Below are 21706 nucleotides of genomic sequence, written 5' to 3'. Positions count from 1 at the left end.
TGCCATTTACCCCTGTGAGATCACATTTACAGTATGATCATATGATCAATTTTGGGGGGAAATGATTACCTCAGATCTATTGTCTAGGAGGTGTGTGGTCACAGTCACTCACTGAATAGTGTAGACATAGAGAGATGTGTTTTCTGTGTCATTGGTTGGGCAAAACCATTGATTTTATTTCATGGAAAGTGTAGCCAAGATTTGTCCAAAAAGGTGTTAGGTTCGTTGCTACAAGACAGGATAATACCAACATCTCAACATCATGTATACCAACTTTGACAACAATAGTCAATCGTCTAGGAGAACCATTTTGTTTATGTAGTATTACCAACTTTTAAATTGTTTACTGTTAAATTGAATCATTGAATCATTTGTATGTCGCTTTGAACAAAAGCGCCTGTTAAATACTATAACCATAACCATGTGTAATGAATCTAGAATAAGTTAAAGTTGAACTTTCTGAAATAAATTATGGAAGAAAAAAAAAACCTTCTCCCCAGCATTCTTATTTTTTGAAAAGCACCTGTACAATTAAGAACATGGAATAATGAAAGCACCAATTGTGAAATTAGTGCCGTCTGTCTGTGCAACAATGAGAATTCAGACTCTGGACTGCGATACAGCACCAAATGTTTTGCAGTGATACCATCTCATTCTGTGACATAACATGCTATGTAAACTGAGTTTATATTATCGAAAAATATATAAAAATGCAAAATACACTCAGACTGACATGGTCCTTCCCATTAATGGCAAACTGTGACACTGGTATGTCACATCATGTCACAAACTTCAATCAACACTCTCTGTAAACATAGGTGTCAACAACAGTGATCCTGCTCCTCCTTCACACATATGTTCCTCTGTACATTCTGCATCTTCCTTACCCTTGCTTTTCTTCCCTGTGCTTTTGACTGGCATGTTTCTGATGATGCTGTTAACATCTTTACTGTCGAAGATTTCTTGTAGTTTTTTGTGTTGTCTTTGATCTTCTGTCACTAAATTTACCATCTCAGTTTGACCTTCAGTCTTCCAACTTGGGACCAACATCCTTTTGTTGAGACTCCTGTCTTTAAGTTTTTCATCTGAATTATTTTTAGTCAGACAAGGGCAATTGTGGTCACTGAAGTACTTCTGTCTTGTAAATCCTTTATTGCATGTAGAGCAACGAAAGCGGTAATTGTCATTGTGTGAACATTGGTGCTCAATCAGGTGGGCTCGGCGGCTGAAGGACTTCTGACAGAAATGACATTTAAAGGGCTTAATACCTAGAAAAGATGAGACATTTGAATAAAAAACATGGAATCTGATGCTGGGAAATGATACTAGGCTATAGACTTAAAACCATGTCTTCTTGGCAAGCCATAACATTACAAATATGTGTTGATTATGGTACTGTAATGGTGGAATAAGATAAGCAATTCCATCTTATGAGAAGAAACTGTTATACCGTGGTAATAATAATAATGAAAAGAAGAGAAGTGATGTGTGGTCACTGGAAATTCTAATTAGTCATTCCATGCTGAATTACATTACATTTGGAAACGTTCAAAGATTCTGATTCTACATGTGAAATTCTGAATTCTGGGCCAGTACTTTATGTGGGCAATAACATGGCATTGGCATTGTTTCTTTACCAGAGTGAGACAATATATGAGCCTTCAGCTTGTCAGCTCTGTTGAACTCTTTACTGCAGCCCACATGATTCCTGGCAGAGAATAAGATGAAAACAGAGGTTAAGCTCGTTACAGGTTAATTCCTACCACATCAAATCTGAATATTAAAGAAGACAAGTATGTGTTAATAACAAATCATGTCAATATTTAAATATCCACAAAATTATTCATTATGTTCCAGTAATTATGAGCAACTGTTGATAATTAGCAACAACTGAAAGATGTCAAATTGACTTCAACAGAGATGGAACTCTGTGTGTACAAAGTTCAAAGAGTCGAAATACAGAGGCATTAGACCATTTTTATAGACCAAAGATTTGTCATTAAATGCCATGTCTGCCATTAATATTACAACATGCAAACATATGTCTGGATGTGTGCTTGTGTGTCTGACAGGGACAGGGAAAAAGAAAGAGAGAAAATTGTAAATTGTAGACTAACAAAGCATTACATCAAGGATTACACCTATGAATGCATTCCAAGTGCAAGTCCATTGGTGTTATTGTCTCTCATGTTCACTAAAAATCATCCTTCCATCATATGGAAATATAGCTTAGAATGTGAGCCAAAACAGTTTATTTTCTCACGTTTTTGCTTTTTGCAAAACTGAGAGATCAGATTACTTTGAATCAAAATAATAATTCAGCATAAATTTGGCTATATTTCCCCACATCAGTTCTAATTCCGTTAAAATTATCAAAATGAAGATCTGGCTCCTCCAATTCCAACTTGACTGCACTCTGTGTGTTTACGCATGGATGGGCATAGCAATATGGTAGGAATGTTACCTGGATACAACCAATGCTATTTTGATAGGCTGTTGGGTGGCTATTTATTTTTTGATTGCCTAGTGAGTGGTTAGATACTTGTGGAAAATCCACTCATATTCCCCTGTCCATATTAGAGATTTTTCTATTCGAACTTAACAGGACTTAACAGACTTTTCCCATAGAGAACTCACCTGAATGGGCATTTGTATTTCTTATGGGGCTCGTGAATGAGCATGTGCCTCTTCACTTTGTCCTTCCTGTTAAAGGTGGCCTCACAGACTGAACATTTATATGGTTTTTCTCCTGTTGGGAAATTCACAGTCACAATCATTTACTTGCATTCAGAGAATATGCACTTTGATGTTTGAGTTGATCCCATCAAGCACTGTCAAACAATGCATGTATTTACAGTACTGAGCATTTCCATTTAGTCAGCTGACACTTTTATCAGTTTACAAAATAGGAACAGTCAAGGTACAGTATGATGAGGACTGTTCAGCAATAAGTACTATACACATAGAATAGAATGACAGTTCAAGCAAAAATTAGCCTAGGGAAGAAGGAGGATAGTAAAAACAGAGAAGGTTGTGGTCAGTGCTAGATTCATTATGTAAAATGATGCCATGTGACAGTTTAAGTGACAATGAAAGGATAGGCTACTATCATTTGTTTGTTCAAAACTTTGTGTGATTGTGTTCACAAGATACATTAACACACAGAGAGAGTAAGAAAGGAAAGGAAAATATTGCAGAATTTGCAACTATACCTGAGTGAATCAGAGAGTGTAGTTTGAGGTAGTGTTCTGTTCTGAAGTATTTTCTACAGGTTTTACACTTGTACGATCCGCCAATTCCATGCGTTGAAAGATGCCTTCGGAAGTACCTTTCAGAGGGGAACACCTACAGTAATAAAATTAAGTTTGAATTTCACTGACATTTGATCATGTTGATGAATTTGACATTGCCCACCAGTAATATAGGACATTTTATACACATATTGGTAACACACATTACATTATAAAAAAAAGGTAATTAAGGTAAAGTTTAGGTTCAAATGTATGACGACCTAGGAAGAAGAAGGCAGGCGGAGGTAGCTGCGCTCTCTGAGTGCTTTTCTAGTTAACAATGGTATCGGATTGGTATCGGATATCGACCGATACGCAGAGCCCAGGCATCGGTATCGAGACTGAAAAAGTCGGATCGGTGCATCCCTAGTTGTCATACATTTGAACCTAAACTATTCAGATCGCCACCACGTGGCCATACCATGCCATTACACCACTAAGCTAAATACATAAACGCCGACGGACTCCCGACGGAATTGCGGATCACTCCCAAAATGTAATCGTTTCTTCCTTGGGTCATGTCCGACCTTCCCTGAAAATCTCATCGAAATCCATCCATTACTTTTTGAGTTATCTTGCTAACAAACAGACAAACAGACAGACAGACAGACAAACAAACAAACAGGCAAACGCCGGCTGGTCCCCGATGAAAACATAAACCTCCTGGACGGAGGTAAATAAAACAATTTATTTTTAACATTAAATTGATTTGACATTGCTCTCTAACGAAAAAAGTATTGAAACTTTGGGACAGACAGAGAACAGAGGAAAACATTACCTTGGAATCATCTGCTGAATTTCCCTATGTTCAGCGATGTAAGATATGAAATTGTATTTTATGAAGAGTATAGCTGTGTGCACATCAGATCAGGGTCTAAGACCCAGTAGGGTCGAAACGTTGCTTATTTTTAAATGCGAAAAGTTTGTTTTGACACACCTATTTAGGAGTCCGGAACTGGGCCATCATCTTGGTAGATTCACGAGGAGATGAGCTGTTCTAAAACCTTGCAACTGTGACTAGATATGGTGAACGCTTTGCAATGACTTGCAACAGCTGGCAACGATGTACAACATTTAATTCACACCACTGCAACTCGTTCTGCAGCGGTTTCGTCCTGTCTATGGTTTCGTCTCACACGGATCTTTGGTGTGAATTGGAAGTTATGTCTCTGATGGGAGAAATTCGTATAAGGCACCTTTAAGTACTAGCCCTTTAAAGCAAAGTTTCAAACCTACCTTATGGCAATGTGGACAGGGGAAACTATGACAGGCCGTTAAAAGATGCTGCTCCAGTGACTCCTGTGTTGAATATTTACTCTGGCATTTAATACACCTATTACACACAAATCAAAAAAAGCAAGTAGGTTAGGTGTAGGTTTACACTGGGTGTACCTTTGTGACAGATTTACACAGATGTTAGCTTTTTTTCTTGTTTTTGCCATTTCACAGACAGTGATTGGTCACAATGTTGCCAGGTCAAATATTTCTAATGGGCAAACCTTAAGAGTTGTGAGTGTGGAAGGAAAAAGAAAATTGTGTTCATATTATTTATTTACACACTTCAGAATGGAGGCTTAAGGCGAGACACTACAGTTGAATAGGGTAAAATTTTTAAATAATAGGCATCACCATGAAACTTCCTCAGTTGATTACTTACACAAGTATGAGAAAAAAATGTATTACAAGTTTTTGAAATGTGTATGTTTAATTATGCAAATGAGGCATTATCTCATTAAATATGCATGATTTTGCATATATTTCCGGTAGATAGATCTGAGCATATGATAAAGCCAGGTGCAAAATTATTCTTTCATGTTGTTTACAAACAAGATTACAATAAAATTACAGAAGGATTTCAGGATATCTGCTTTCATTGCCTAGGAAATCCAAATATACTGTCCATAGCCTTAAAAAAAAACGATTTTTGCCATGCTTTTTTGATTAACATGTCACATAAATCAGGCCAGGAATGATGTATTAACAAATCCCTCTGTAAATGTCTTCAGAATACTGTTAAGTGTATAACTGGAAAGTTTGGTGTAGATAGGTATGGAAGCATATGAGTTCCAAAATTCAAATGAGAATACATTCTGCAATATGCAATTCTAAAAGACATTACATTATGCAATTGCTAATTCATTATGCAATTTAATATTACAATTTGCAATACTTTCTTTCAAAATGCATTTTAATATACAAAGTGGCAATGCAATCATCAAATCAATTTGATGTATTTTGGTTAAACATTTTAAAAGACATGGATTGAATTGCATTCCATTTTGCCATGGTACTTTAGTCTCAAAATTCAAATGGCAATTAATTTTGCATTTCAATTTTCAATATTCAGTTTCATCATTTAATTGTCAATTACTTTTGCAATTTAATGTTCAAAATTCAATGTAGAATTTAATTATTTTTTAATTATTTGTAATTTTTTAATTGTTTTTTGAAAAAGTTTTAAAAAAAAATATTGAAAACATTTTGAATATTTTTTGGCAAAAAGTTTTGCCCGGTTTGCAGAAATAGTGCCCCCGTTATTGCATAGCACTTTGTCACGCTCTTTGTGTCTCAAAATTCAAATGGCAATGGCAAACGCGATTCCAAAACACATTGCAATCTGTCAGTCTCTCATCACCCATGGCGGGAACTACGTCACGTCCGTGTTTATCTCTCATTGGTCAGTCTTCTCTTTAAGGCGGGTCTTGGGCAGGGCGGGTGACGGTCTCCAGGTAGAGAAGAGAACACAAATGAGAAATTGGCGCTGACAGTAGCCTACTGTTGGAGGTGATGGACAAAAACAGTCGCGCAGCTACTGAGGGAGGCAGGCGTGTGTGTGTGTGCGTGCGGAGACCTTGATCCGACCGTACGCCACCCCCTCCAGGAGCGTGTATCAGGGTGAAGCGTGAAAAACAGCACACGGGTAGCCAGGGGGGGAGCTGAGGGAGCTGGCAGCCCAGGGCCCTGGAGCTCATATCTGGGTGGAGCGTTTGCTCCTCTCAGCCGGAGGACTGCTCCAGATTAACGACCATAGACAGTAAGATAGGCTACTGACAGGGCTAACACAGGGCTACTAACAGGGCAGGGCTGTTAATGACAGGGCTACATCGTTTCATTCACACTCACAGGCACTCCTGGTCTGACCACGACCGTCCAGCTGCAGCCTGCACTGTCAGACCGGTCAGACCCCCTGCACAAAGCCTTCGAGGCTTTGCCCCTGCACGGTCAGATCCGGAAACGAAGCGTATAGTCACGTCCTGAGATATCGATGGCTTTGCCCCAAACGAGGAACGTGCATCGTTCTTTTCACAAATACACCATATTTTTAAGCAAATAAAGTTGCTTACTTAAGATTACAGCGTTTTATCAACGTTTGGTCCGCGAAAATATTCTCGCTGCACCGGTAGGGACTCGGTTGGGAGACTCGGGGAGACGTGATCCCATCCCACTGGATTGTTGTTTGTAGGCTACTAACATCCAAAACTATAACGGAAAAACGTCGACATTGACGAATGTAATACATTTGTGCTACGTTATAAAAATAAAACGTAGACACTGATTAAAAGATGCACTTGCTTGTGCTACATTCTTATCAACGATCATTGAAAAACTACTTCCTCGTTTGGGGCAAAGCCATCGATATCTCAGCAAGTGACTAATTGCTTTCAGGTCCTGACAGTGCAGCGGGCACAGAATGAAGCACAAATTAGCAAGTGCATCTTTTAATCAGTGTCTACGTTTTATTTTTATAACGTAGCACAAATGTATTACATTCGTCAATGTCGATGTTTTTCAGTTATAGTTTTGGATGTTAGTACAAACAACAATCCAGTGGGATGGGATCACGTCTCACCGAGTCTCGCAACCGAGTCCCTACCGGTGCAGTGAGAATATTTTCGCGGTCCAAACGTTGATAAAACGCTGAGTAATCTTAAGTAAGCAACTTTATTTGCTTAAAAATATGGTGTATTTTTTTTTTTTAAGTATATTTTTTTGGCCATTTTATGCCTTTATTGACAGTGACAGTGGAGAAAGACAGGAAGTGAATGGGAGAGAGAGCGGGGGTGGGATCCGGAAAGGACCACGGGGCGGGAATCGAACCCGGGTCGCCGGCGTGCAGTGCAGGTGCCCCAGCCAGTTGCGCCACGGCTGGGGCCAAAAATATGGTGTATTTGTGAAAAGAACGATGCACGTTCCTCGTTTGGGGCAAAGCCATCGATATCTCAGGACGTGACTATACGCTTCGTTTCCGGATCTGACCGTGCAGGGGCAAAGCCTCGAAGGCTTTGTGCAGGGGGTCTGACCGGTCTGACAGTGCAGGCTGCAGCTGGACGGTCGTGGTCAGACCAGGAGTGCCTGTGAGTGTGAATGAAACGATGTAGCCCTGTCATTAACAGCCCTGCCCTGTTAGTAGCCCTGTGTTAGCCCTGTCAGTAGCCTATCTTACTGTCTATGGTCGTTAATTTGGAGCAGTCCTCCGGCTGAGAGGAGCAAACGCTCCACCCAGATATGAGCTCCAGGGCCCTGGGCTGCCAGCTCCCTCAGCTCCCCCCCTGGCTACCCGTGTGCTGTTTTTCACGCTTCACCCTGATACACGCTCCTGGAGGGGGTGGCGTACGGTCGGATCAAGGTCTCCGCACGCACACACACACACGCCTGCCTCCCTCAGTAGCTGTGCGACTGTTTTTGTCCATCACCTCCAACAGTAGGCTACTGTCAGCGCCAATTTCTCATTTGTGTTCTCTTCAATCTCTACCTGGAGACCGTCACCCGCCCTGCCCAAGACCCGCCTTAAAGAGAAGACTGACCAATGAGAGATAAACACGGACGTGACGTAGTTCCCGCCATGGGTGATGAGAGACTGACAGATTGCAATGTGTTTTGGAATCGCGCTTGCCATTGCCATTTGAATTTTGAGACACAAAGAGCGTGACAAAGTGCTATGCAATAACGGGGGCACTATTTCTGCAAACCGGGCAAAACTTTTTGCCAAAAAATATTCAAAATGTTTTCAATATTTTTTTTTAAAACTTTTTCAAAAAACAATTAAAAAATTAAAAAAATTAAAAAATAATTAAATTCTACATTGAATTTTGAACATTAAATTGCAAAAGTAATTGACAATTAAATGATGAAACTGAATATTGAAAATTGAAATGCAAAATTAATTGCCATTTGAATTTTGAGACTAAAGTACCATGGCAAAATGGAATGCAATTCAATCCATGTCTTTTAAAATGTTTAACCAAAATACATCAAATTGATTTGATGATTGCATTGCCACTTTGTATATTAAAATGCATTTTGAAAGAAAGTATTGCAAATTGTAATATTAAATTGCATAATGAATTAGCAATTGCATAATGTAATGTCTTTTAGAATTGCATATTGCAGAATGTATTCTCATTTGAATTTTGGAACTCATATGCTTCCATAGATAGGTGCTACAGAGGCTGAGAAGTATCTACCGGAAAATGACTCAAAACCGCAAATAACTAGTTTTGAGAAAACAGCCTTAAAACACAGCCAATGAGATTCGTTCTCAGCTTAGACTCGTCTTTGAACTTTCGCGATTGGTTGCCAATACAAAGGAAATGTCCATATTTGGATTGCATGGCGTTATGCAGGAGGAGCAGGGCTTTCCAACGGTGTGAGACACGATATGATTTGGATCACGTTCGCGGGAGTACATGACATTTTAGAATGGGAACTTTTGAGAAAATGTGGAGAAATACATAGGCGCGAGCACACAAAAGTTCGTGAAATAAACACCTAAATGTGCAAATCGGACTTTGTTGTTGTAGTAGGGTGGTAGAATACATGCTAAGGTAGCAAACTAGCACAAAATCTCGAAATTGACCGGAGGTCACAAAAACAATGTTTTCAACTGCCGTGTCTCGCCTTAATCCCAATGTACTGTATGAATCTGCAGTATGTGCTGTTATGAATAGGTAGAATTTAAGACATACTTAAGTTATTTAACTCCAATTGGTTTCCTTATTTTGTCTTTATTATAGCCAAACAGTGATATTTTGGGGCTATGGAAATAACAAATGAGGTTATAGCCCACCACCCATGATTTTGCGAAGACGGGGGATCGTGCTATTTGAAATGATTAGATATCAACAGAGGTCTTTGGTATTATTTGCCCTCAATGGTGCCTTCCAGGCAGCGCTGCCTTCAAGGCACTACTCCCCCTCAGTTTAGGGGTAGGATGAGGGTTGAGGGGGTTAGGGTTAGGGATAGGGTAAAGGTAGTGCCTTTTAGGCTGTGCTGCCTTCAAGGCACTACTCCCCTCAGTTTAAGGGTAGGATGAGGGTTGAGGGGGTTAGGGGGTTAGGGTTAGGAATAGGGTAAAGGTAGTGCCTTCCAGGCAGCGCTGCCTGGAAGGTGCCGTTGGGGGCAAAAAACACCGTTGAGCATCAACAGAACTCACCTGTACAAAGTCAGTTCTTTGCGTTGGTTCCTCTGAGGGCAGAGGTTATGCGAGTACTGGTGCACTCCCAGTTCAAACAGTGTGGAGAACACCTTACTGCACAGGTGGCAACGGTAAGTGAGGTGATCCTGATGTGTGCGGATATGTTCAAGAAACAAGTCAAGTTTCTGAAACGTCTGAGAGCACACTTTCACCACACATTTGTACACCTACATTGACGTAATCAAAGGAGAAACGTTTGTCAGAGCACTTGCTGCCAGTGTAGAGTGGACACCAGACTACAGGAAAACCATTCTGTTTATGTGAAATAAAATGGCCTACAAAGATTACCTACATGTAGCATATAGGCAGGTGAAGCTTACCTGTTCATTTTTGTGTTGAGTCATATGGGACTTCAGGCGAAAGTAAGTGTTGAACTTCCCCATGCAGAACTGACACTGGTAAGAGCTGTCAATGACAATGATCTGTTTGTTTCTAACCTGGGGTTCTGGCTTATGTCCACCCCCAGGATCCACTCCAAGATGCCCTTCACAGTGGGTCTTAGCAGTCTCCACAAAATATTCTGATTGTCCTACAACCAAACCAAACAATGATTGACCACACTCAAGGGGTGTATTCACACGAGACAATTCTCTCAATCTATTCCCTTCACATGAACAATAAAACCTTGATTAGATAGAGATACTATCATTGATCCTGATGGAAATGCCCGGGAGCAGTTAGGGATCAGAGGTGTGTTCAAAAACGGTGGCGAACGTTCGTGGTGAACATGTTTTTTTTTTTAACAGTTCAATTTGAACGATTTGGTGTTCAGACTCAAACTGTAAACAGAATTGATCAAGAACAAAATTGCTATTTCAAACCAATTTGTAATCATTATGTCAATGTCTTCACTATAAGGTATTTACTGCAATGTTCTGTCTATTCTCATTTTTTGGATGTCGGGGTAATTGTCAACATTTGTTACAAATCTGTACTTACCAGTTTGTTCTCCGTCATCCTCTTGCTCAGACTGTTCTTGGTTTTGGTTGCCGCAAAGGGGTACCACCTTAATGGCAATTGGGAGCCGGGAGCCTGCGCTACCTGTGCCACTGGGCCAAACCTTATGTGTTTGCATGTGCTTCTTCACATTGGACTTCTGTGCAAATGCACGGCCACAAACAATGCACTGAAAGGGCTTCTCACCTGTATGACTACAAAGAGAACAGACTTGTTCAGACTTTTAAAGAGAATGTGATGGAATTACAATGCTCTCATCTAACTGTTTGTTGCAAATTTGCTAATATGACTTTCATCCACTCAAAGGCAGTGTTTGTTTGTTTTGCATTGTCATTGTTTACCTTCGAATGTGTTGCTGGAGATCAAAATTTTTAGTGAAGACTTTTTCACAGAAATCACATTTCAGCCTCTGAATCTTCCCCTTTACTTGTTCTGTTGCAATAAATATATAGATATAGATATAGATATAGATAGATAAGACAGATTATGTTGTCAAATGTTTTGTCTGCATTGAGTGTATATCGAATCAATGACACTTCCCAAGTAGTACCTTGTTGGTCTTTCTTGGTCCTTCTAGATCGTTTGGGAATAATTACTTTCTCATATTTACACAAATCAGTCAGGTTTGCACTGATACATGTTTTTGATGCCTGTTTCCCAAAACTGTAAACTGGAGGTGATGTAAAGCCTTGACTCTCCACACACTGGCTTGGCACCTATAGGACACACAAACTCAGTTATTAACTGAAAATACGGATTTAACTTTTTCTGGAGGAGTAAACCTGAGGAAAATTCTTAACAACTGCTGATTCTAAAAAATAATTTTGACAATGAAATGATGCGCTGCCTGAAATATAGCATTGTCAATAAGTTTGCATTTCTTCAGCTGGCATACCTGAGTGGGAGGGAAAGATTGCTGTCCCATGGCTTGAGCTTCACCACCGCTTCCACCTACTACTGGTGGCAAGGCACTGTAAACCTGGACAACTGAGTTGCCATTGTTACATGGCATCTGGGAAGATGCTGTCTGGGTTTGGTTGGAAGGAAGCAAATGTGTTGGCTGCTGTTGGTGCTGAAGGTATGATCCACCTGCATGCATATTCAGAGTGTTCTGTGCAGGTGGAAAAATGGAGCGCACATTAGTGCTGCATGTAACAGTAACATGTAACATGTACTCTGTCTACAAACCTACAAATACATACAAAACCATGCAAACACCGACCCAGCACAGCTTGCTTTGTGTAGATATTTGAAGGACCCACATTACGATTGTGTAAATACAATGATTTGTAGTTTGTAAAGATGCATCAAGAAAAATTATGATCAAGACTACTATATTCTGTTTTTTATAAATCCTGCATACTGCCTGTACTGTTAAATACTGTCAGAGTTCTTTTTTTAATTATTATTATTAAGTTTTGCCATATAGGTGATATACAAATGTTTACATAACCCAACTAAGTGTAAAAGACATGAAACATTCAGTGTACAAGGATTATTTGAAATTCTGGACAGAGCTTGTGAAAACAAAAAACATAAAACATATAAAGACAGTATGACGCGTTAAAATCAGTAGGATTGGGATAGTATGAAATGTTGTGAGTCGTGGTTCTGTATATTATAGTTATGAGAGGGGGTGGGTATAAAGTTGGGCTGGGTCAGGCTCAACAGCTCTTTCCTCTGACTGCTCTGGCCCATACCATGGAGGAAGCTAACCCGAGCGTGGGGCCGAGGCGTCCGAGGGGAGAGGGGCTTTCAGGGGCACATCATGGTAGAACCGCCCCACTCTCACCCTCCCTCAACCCTAAAATCAGTTGTTATCCCACTGATGGGCCCTGAAAGGCGCTATATTATCATTAATATCTCAATCGACAGAAACATATGGTCCAAACTCAGACAATCCAACTTTTTTGCAGTCCTTTTTTTCTGCTATATCAAACCTGACCAATTGTCCAGAAATAATTGCAGGAGCTTTCAACACTGTCCTAGACACGTCAATAGACCATTCTGATAATTCGAGAAACAAACTAATCTGGCAATCCACTTCAATCATAAAACAGTTCATGAGTGATTACGGTCTCGCCGACAGCTGGCGCTAGCAACACCCAGGCAGCAGAGAATAACCCTTTCTCTTGTCAGTCCATCGCTCCTCCTCACGCCTGATTTTTGTTTTCACTGAGAACACAAAACTAGCTTTCATACACTATATCTACAATATACATCAAATGGTCTAGATTACCTTCAAACTTATGAACTATGATGTATACCATTTTAAAGGGCTAGTTCTCCTGATTACAACAGTGGGTATATTTTATCTCTGCCATGTAGAATGGCCACACAATAAGCCTTTTTATGTCTCAATTAAGTATGAAAAATTTATTTTTTTGCACCATCTGCAAAGGCCTAATGAATGTGTTATAACTTTTGAACAAAAGGTGATGCATTGATTCTGTTTTTTAGTAGTAGAGAATAATATTGTGAATCTCTCATACACTCTATTTTTTGTCCATTCTCAACAGAAATTGAGGGGAAATAGATTAACATTGATAAACTTGTATTATATTATAAAGTACTTGTATACACTTGTATAACTGTATATTATACAGTACAGTATGCTCATGGGTTTTGTTTTTTACAAATGATGTGTGTTAATTATAATTGTATACCATTTGAAAGGTATTTCTTCTGATTAGAGGTAGGCGGGTATATTGTGTCTGTCATGTAGCATGGCTACACAATGAGCCTTTTTGTGCCGCAAGGGCATCAAGTCTGAAAAAAAATTAATGTTTCCGTGCAGTCTGTAAAGGGTTAAGATGTAATTGACAAGCTGAGCTCACCTGTGTTGAGTTCTGTGTCGTGGACAAGGGTGGATCCATTGATGTGAAGGCTGATATAGCCGATAAAAGAACTTCATCACTCACTAGAACATTCCCTTGGACGAAAGTGTGTGTAATAGGGGACTGAGGAACAGTTATGTATGTAGAGACCTAATGCAGATAGGTGAAGAGAAAACAAAAATGGTCTCATGATAAATAGTAAAGTGTGTTTAATGCATGTTTTACACAAAAATACAGTATATTCAAAACGTATTTCACAAGATGTACAACCCCTGGCAAAAATGATGGAATCACCACTGTTTCAGCTGTTTTATTTTTTAGGAAAAAAGGCAAATCACACAAAACTCAAAACTATTTTTATTTAACAGATGGGAAATGATTAACATTATGGCTTTGGCGTGTGTTGAGCTGTGGCACAACTGGCACTGTACATCGGCGACCCAGGTTCAATTCCCGCCCCGAGGTCCTTTCCAGATCCCACCCCTGTTCTCTCTCCCATTCACTTTCTGTCATTCACTGCCCTGTCATTAAAGGCATAAAAGCTCCCAAAAAATAAACTTAAAAAAAAAACAAAAAAACATTATGGCTTAATGAAACATACAGTAGCTCAAATAAATGAACAATGAATGAAATTGTAATAATTAAAGGAAATTAATTTTTCCAGATTATGTAGAGGGAAAAAATTGGAATCACTCATCCTAAGGATGTTTCACAAAGCCAAAATGTTCGTCTGTTAAAAAAAAAAGTGATTTGCCTAAAAAAAAATAAAACAGCTGAAAGAACAGTGGTGATTCCATAATTTTGCCAGGGGTTGTATTACCATATTCTCTGAAGCTGAATACAATATGGTGGTAATCAATGGGAAGTCATTCCAAGATGACAATGATGAAGATCAATCTGAACCATTCTCCAATCACCCATCTTAGGGGATTTTTATGGGCCTTACACTGTAAGTGCACATCGCAATAAGTATGTTTTATTTTAGACAATCTGAAATAAGTATATAATTAGTGAAGCACACACACAGCACACAGTGAGGTGAAGCACACACTAACCCGGAGCAGTGAGCTGCCTGCTCAACAGCGGCGCTTGGGGAGCAGTGAGGGGTTAGGTGCCTTTATCAAGGGCACTTCAGCCATGGATGTGGGCATGGGAGAGCAGTGCTAAACCACTCCCCCGGCCCACATTTTTCCTACTGGTCGGGGATCGAACCAGCAACCCTTCGGTTACAAGCCCAAAACCCTAACCAGTAGGCCACGGCTACCTCTTCTTGTCTGAAAACATCACTTCATCGGCAAGGTTGAATGAATCTGCTGGTAACCTCTCTCGAAACCTGATGGTGGACGGCAGCTGTGGAATTCTTGCAACTCTTGTTGTCCCAGCATGCCCTTATAAACTGTAAGGCCCATAAGAAATTGGAGATTGGTTCAGATCATGGAGATTGGATCATGTCCCATTGGCTAATACTGACAGAACTGGACTGAAAGTAAACAACTTACAACACCAATGATTCTATTACAAAACTAAGAGGTCACAGTCAGGATTATTTTTTCTCTGATTCCTCATTGGTGGAATGATTGACCTAATGCAATACGGTAGTGATAGTTTTAGAATATAGTGAAGACTTTCTTGACCTTGTATCTAACCAATGAATTCTACTTACAGTGTACGAATTTTTATGGTTGTTGGTTATTGTTATCATGAACATTTGCAATTGTTACAATTATTTAGTCGATCACTTTTAATAGTAAATTAACTGCTAAATCTGCCCATCTAATCTATCATACAATCCAGTTAATATTCTTTTCAGTATAAAGAGACTTACCTAGCACTTTCTCACAAAATCATTTGACGAAGAGAAGAAGAGTTTGACTTCTTTTTAGGGCTGTCAATTGATTAAAATGTTTAATCTAATTAATTACATACTCTGTGATTAATTAATCTAAATTAATCGAATATAAAATGTAATCGCAAAATCGCAATGTCAACACTATTTCTTTGCAGTAATGTGGTACTTAAGAGTTGACGAACTCCGGTGATATGCAAATTCTGTGTTGCAGACATTGCAGAGAACTTTGTTTTAATCAACACTTTCTTTTTAACACCATCAGGCCGTAGTAAAGTAAAGTAGTAAAGTAAATGTTCCAATCAATGATCCAGGCAGCACATTCTCGTCTCCCCATTTTACGGTCTAATGGTTACTGACTAGAATGGCTCCGGGTCAAAGGTCATCGATTAATCTGCGTTCATTTTTTTAAGCAGTTATTTTATCTCAAATTAATTAATCTAAATTAATCAGTTATTTTGACAGCCCTACTTCTTTTAAGACATCTCATCCTGATAACAAGCACATTTGTCTGCCAGTGCATTAAGTCAAATTGTCTCGATAAGACTCCTTAAGTGAAAGTCTTGAAAGAAGTCAAAGTGATCTTTAGAGAGAGTGTAAGTCTCTTATAATATATAAAGATTATAAAAAATAATACCAAATTAATTTTTGATATTAATATAAGATAAGACACTTGGTTAGATTTAATTTTCCTGCAGTGTTTATGTACGCCATCTGACTTCTTAGTGGTAACAATTGGCTCACAATCAACAATCTGTCAAACTGGGCTTGATTCCCACCGTTGCAAGTCTGTGTCGCTTCTGCTAAATATCAGTCAACTACAACTTTTTAAAACCTAATTATGTAATAACTCAGTAAAATGTAATATATTTTCACTTTCTTTTGTAGAACTGTATTTTGCATACTCATGTATCATAGTGCAGACAACCACCTCCTCCTGAACAAAAACAAAATAACTCATATTTGAACCCTGCCGCAAAACCACTCACCCCATTCACATTAACAACCAACCAGTAGAGATAGTGCATTGCTTTAAATACCTTGGCATCACTATCGGCAACAAGCTGACTTTCAACCAACACACCACAGACATCCACAAACGCTGCAACAGAGACTCTGTGTCATCCACACACTCAGGTCCCTCTCTGTTCAACCCCGCCTTCTGCTCCTTCTATATCGTAGTGTCATTGAATCACTTCTCATGTAGCCTACAGCCTTCACCATGCTGCCCAGTAACAATAGAAACAAGCTTATGAAAATCACCGTCACATGCTCCAAAGTAATTGGCCTCCCCACTCCCAATCTACCAGCCCTTGTTGACACGGCCAGCACTCACAAAGCACAGATCATAGCACATGATCCCTTCCACCCATGCTTCACACTCCTCCCCTCTGGTATCCGATATACGCAAATAACCACAAGAAAACACGCTTTGGTAAAAGTTTTCTCTCATCTGCCATCACTGCTCTCAACAATCTGGCGAGGAGGTAGCAATGTCTGTCTGTTCGTTTGATGGAACTGTGTTGTCAGTGCAATGTGAATTTGTCTTCTTTTTTGTTAAATGTATGTATAGACTGTGACAACAAATTGCCCACTGGGGATAATAAAAGTACAGTATGAATCTGAATCTGACTAGATGAGTTAGCACACTGCAAAAACTGATTATCTAATCAAATCTAATGTTCTATCAACATAAAAAAAACATCTATCTAACATCTAGCTAATATTGTTTTCAGAGAGATGTACCTAGTGCCTTCTTGTGCAATCATCTGACTTAATTTAAGAAAAGTTTTGACTTATTTTAAGACATTTCTTTCTGAAAACAAACTTTTGCCAGTGTGTTAAACAAATCTGTCTTGATAAGACTCCTTAAAATAAGTCAAAGTCTTCTTAAATTAAGTCAAAGCAATATTTTGAGAGAGCGCTATTCAAGCCTTTTCATTCTAAAAAAAATATTAGATACAGAATGTTTTATCTTAATATAAGATTAATAACACTTGGTTAGATTTCAATTTCTTTAAAATGAAATTGAATCTTTGAGTGTACAGTACAAAAGGTTCCCCAGTTTTTCACTCCATCTGGTGAGCTTACTTGTCTGTTGGTTGCAATATGTGGAACAGAGCTGACAGATGAGAGCGCTGCGTAGGAGATGGTGGACGCCAGTGATACAGAGGCCAATGATGAAGAACTGGATTGGCACTGCTCTCGCTTATGGATCATGAAGGTTGGTAGAGAGTTGAACTGCTTCTTACATTTCCCACAAAGGAAGACATCATCATCATCTGTGAAAAGCACAGGTTATTTGACAATTTTTTAGATCAAGTGATTCACAGCAAAGCAAAAAAGTCAAGTTTAAAACTCACCCATTGTTTGGATGGAGGCAGTACTTGGTGCACTTTGGGTGTTTGGATCTGCAATGCCACCCTGGCCATCCAACAAAGACTGAACTGCCAAAACAGTTTGGTTGTCCATTCCTTCATGACAAAAAAATGCATGTACAAATTACGGGGAATGCAACACACAAGGTTAATAAGGTTGACACTTAAACAAAGGCAATCTTGGGTTTTCACATTTCTGTGAAACTGCTGGTTAGATGAGGTTTCCTTCCTGTTTCGTAATATTAGCCACTCATCATACTAAAAACGATACCAAATAGATTTTTTTATATAAGATTAACAACACTTGGGTAGACAGTTGCTGTCCCCCAAATCAACCCCCCATAAAGCACCTGCACCCGAAGGTCTACGTATAAGTAGCCTAAGTATACTCTTTTGATGCCGTGAGGGAAATCTGGTCTCTGCATTTGTCCGTGAATTAGTGAAACACACAGCACACACTAATCCGGAGCAGTGTGAGCTGCCTGCTATAGCGGTGCTCCGGGAGCAGTGAGGGGTTACAGTAGGTGCCTTGCTGAAGGGCACTTCTGCCGTAGATGTGGGCATGGGAGAGCAGCCACTTCCCCCGCCCACATTTTTCCTACTGGTCGGCGATCGAACCGACAACCTTTCGGATACAAGCCCGAAGCCCTAACCAGTAGGCCACAGCTGCCCCTCCAAAGTGGACAGGTTCTAAAAGTATGCTCCATTCAGCTGACATCACTTTTCACTAAACTATTCCGTTTTTTCTTGCACACCTGCACCGTGCCTGACAAAAAGCCATGATCCACAGAGCTGAATGACATCCACCCTGTAGCCCTGACACGTGTACTGGGCAAGTGTATGGAGAATGGAGATAGGTATATGGGCCTGCATGCATGTTTAAAGGGTATTTGTTGTGCCATGAAAGTAGCAGGGTAATACAAATAAACATTAAGTACAGTACATTGCAGAGCCTCTTCAGCTTTATTACCTCGTGGTAAATAAATCTTACGCTGCTGTGCATGAACTCCATGTTTCTCTGACATTAGAAGGCTATTATGCTGTGCTGATCACCAAAAAATATATATATATTTTCCCTTATGAAAACACTGATCATGTCTCATGATCATGTCATGTGATCAACTCTCACCTCTGAGGTAAGCTTATCATATCATTCAACAGCATGATGAAGGTCTCTAATAGCTGACCTGGTGTCATATATAATGTCATTAGCACTGATTAGCTAACCATGTCATCTATCTACAGGTAAAAACGTTATTGTTTCCTGCAAGTGACAAGCATATTAAGCACAGTGTCTTACAATAAACATCACTGTTTAGCTTATTTACACACACGCACGCACGCACGCACGCACGCACGCACACACACACACACACACACACACACACACACACACACACACACACACACACACACACACACACACACACACACACACACAGTGTGCCTTAATTCACAGATATTGAATAGAATATAGCACAGATATTTATTTTGACAGCACAAATATGCACAGATTATGCTGGCTGCTGAGTGACGTCACTTGTCAATTAGATTACGCTTTATAACATAAATAATGCTGCACAAATGTTTATTTTGACTTCACAAATGTGCACAAACTATTCCAGTTACTAATGGGGTTCATGTTTAATTTCTTTAAGACAGTTTTTGTCTGCACTGTTCGAGACAAAATATTTCTATTCATATTGTCATCATAGGGCCTACGAAGTGCCAACTTTACGTAGGTGCAAAAGAGGACTGTAGAGCTTGCAGATCCTCCCAGATAGAAGCTGTAATTAAGAATGCTGCAAGATCGCTTAACGTTAAACGTTTTCTGGTTGCTGCAATGTCGCCTGAACATTAGACGGGTAACATCGTGAAGTTATTTTGTTGCCGCAACGTCCAAATGAGTCTACCTTGTGTCAACATATGTTGGGTCAGTTGCGTTGCTGTCATGGCTGGGATGTGGCTGCACGTAGGCATACAATACCGTTACTTTTGAGTAGCCTAACCCACGTTTGCTTATCCGCCTTTTGGGGACGCGTCCGCAATCTCGGATAAAGGATTCCTCACGGCCTCTTAAACGCTATTCCCTTACACTGTGTTTAGCCAAACAGACAAACAGATAATGCAAGATCAGCCTACTTACTAGGCTACGATTTCGCTATACCACGATAACAATTTATTTTATTTCACAATGTTCTTGCACAACATAGCCTATAGCTGAGAGCGGTTGTCCTAAAGCAGTTTGATTGGACAGGAATTGGCAATATAGGTTACAACTGTACCTTCCAAGACTTCGAACACAGCCTGCGCCATCATCTCATCTTCCTCTCCTTTCAGTGTTTTTTCCGGCAGCCAGCATCCTTATTCTTGCGTTGCTGCCATCTTCTGCTTCATTCCACTACTACATTCCACAATCATTCTAGATTTTACTCTGCAAGGCTTCTAGTCCACCTAGTGCACATATTAAATAATATAGCCTACCGAGGTGATAAAAGCACCACATTTTACATGAAACTTCTTCAGGACCTCCTGAATGATTTCAGCCTAGGAGCCCAGCTGAAATATTGACATTTAGTGTCAAATCAACCAAAGGATGTCAAAAAGTGTCGTCAGTGTCAAAAATCCTATAGGATTCCAATCAGAATTTGGAACCAAAATCATGTAGGACTTCAATAGCAACATTTATATGCTACAGGATTCTATAATGGACAATGTCTGGTTCCTATGTCCAATTTCCAATTCCTATTGGTTCCAAACAATGATTGAAATCCTGCAGGACATTTTGATAAGAGAATATTCATGAAAAACGTCCAGGCCTTTTGAGACCAATGAATAAGATAGCCTTTTATTATACGCACGTCCATAGTAGTGGCATATTTGTATGCGCAACACTGTTAAAAGCTTCGTAGTATAGCCTACCCCACTGCCTGTACATTTCAAACATAAGAAAGATATGCACACACACACACACACACACACACACACACACACACACACACACACACACACACACACACACACACTTGTTTTTGTAAGCATTATAATTAGGAACCAGTTTTATGTTTCCCTTTTATGCACCTTACTTTGCCTTTTTAAAGATGGTTCCCGTGGTCGAAAACTGGAATTAGGACATGTGTCAGTCGTAGCGCCCGCTACTCTGGGACAAAGGCATGGCTCTGGGCATGGCCCAGGGACTCGCTAGCGCCCCCTTATGTGACTCAACCCCCTGGTTGGCATACTTTCAGCTACACACACCAAATTTAGTAGGTGTATGTATCTCCCCAAGATGAAAAACTTTTGTTGTACAATGCATTAGACACACCCAACAGGAAGTGAGATAATTGGGATTTTACACTCACTAAAATATGATGAATTGTGATGCCGGGTGCTTCCCATGGGTGAAAACTCATGAAATTTGGCACACGTATCCAATGGTACAGTGAATACACGGGCATAAAGGCTTGGCCCCGGGTGTGGCCCAGAAACTCCATAGCGTAGCGTATGTGTGCAGCGTTTGTGTATTCATCAACGGGAGTGAAGTTTGATTTGTGCTGGTAGCGCCACCAAAAGGTAATAACAATAACATAGCCTATTTATAACATTGTATCACACACCTTTCATTCTTTCTTCCATTCTTAAAGAAGCAAGCAACACCCAAGCAACACCCAATCAACACCTAGCGTCACCCCTACATGGGTACACGCCCACCCCCCAAATTAGGCTACCTTTAACAATTACATATTTCAATGATCATTTTTTGTTCATTGTGTATCCAAAACTCAAATAGCCCTGTTTGGTTTTGGTTTTGATAACCTGGTAGTATTTTAGTCATAAACTTCAAAGGGTTTTACATGTTCTCCTCTACCATTATTAGAAGGCTAGGCAGGTTTTCACTTTCTGACACTTTCTGACAGCCTCAT

The 21706-nt window shown here is 39.8% G+C and overlaps 1 protein-coding gene across 2 annotated transcripts; it reads right to left on the bottom strand.

The window, feature by feature from the left end:
• Window positions 1-151: 151 nt before the first annotated feature.
• Window positions 152-20158, bottom strand: LOC134087389 (zinc finger protein 341-like). Of its 2 annotated transcripts, XM_062540847.1 has the most exons (15): window positions 20069-20158; window positions 17769-17879; window positions 17497-17687; window positions 13560-13709; window positions 11618-11833; window positions 11273-11438; window positions 11064-11154; window positions 10705-10916; window positions 10086-10294; window positions 9724-9932; window positions 4527-4623; window positions 3213-3345; window positions 2638-2749; window positions 1638-1708; window positions 152-1268 (listed from the first exon to the last, which is right to left on the bottom strand). In XM_062540847.1, exons 1-15 carry the CDS (start codon window positions 20100-20102, stop codon window positions 793-795), a joined length of 2478 nt encoding a protein of 825 aa, XP_062396831.1. In that variant the 5' UTR covers window positions 20103-20158; the 3' UTR covers window positions 152-792. The 2 variants fall into 2 exon arrangements, with proteins under 2 accessions (XP_062396831.1, XP_062396833.1); XM_062540849.1 differs by lacking the exons at window positions 17769-17879; window positions 20069-20158 and adding an exon at window positions 14615-14955 and having other exon boundaries at window positions 17497-17604.
• Between the last annotated feature and the right edge of the window lie 1548 nt (window positions 20159-21706).

The sequence above is a fragment of the Sardina pilchardus genome, chromosome 7 (assembly GCF_963854185.1).
Source record: "Sardina pilchardus chromosome 7, fSarPil1.1, whole genome shotgun sequence".
NCBI classification, from domain to species: domain Eukaryota; kingdom Metazoa; phylum Chordata; class Actinopteri; order Clupeiformes; family Clupeidae; genus Sardina; species Sardina pilchardus.
Note: the sequence above shows the minus strand (reverse complement) of the source record. Positions and strands in the feature narration are given on the sequence as shown.

Excerpts from the sequence above, each read along its gene's own strand:
- LOC134087389 (XM_062540847.1), bottom strand. The coding sequence starts at position 20,102 with ATGATGGCGCAGGCTGTGTTCGAAGTCTTGGAAG. Across the intron at positions 11,834-13,559 it reads CGACACAGAACTCAACACAG|AACACTCTGAATATGCATGC; the intron begins GTGAGCTCAGCT and ends CCACCTGCACAG. Across the intron at positions 2,750-3,212 it reads ACACTCTCTGATTCACTCAG|GAGAAAAACCATATAAATGT; the intron begins GTATAGTTGCAA and ends ATTTCCCAACAG.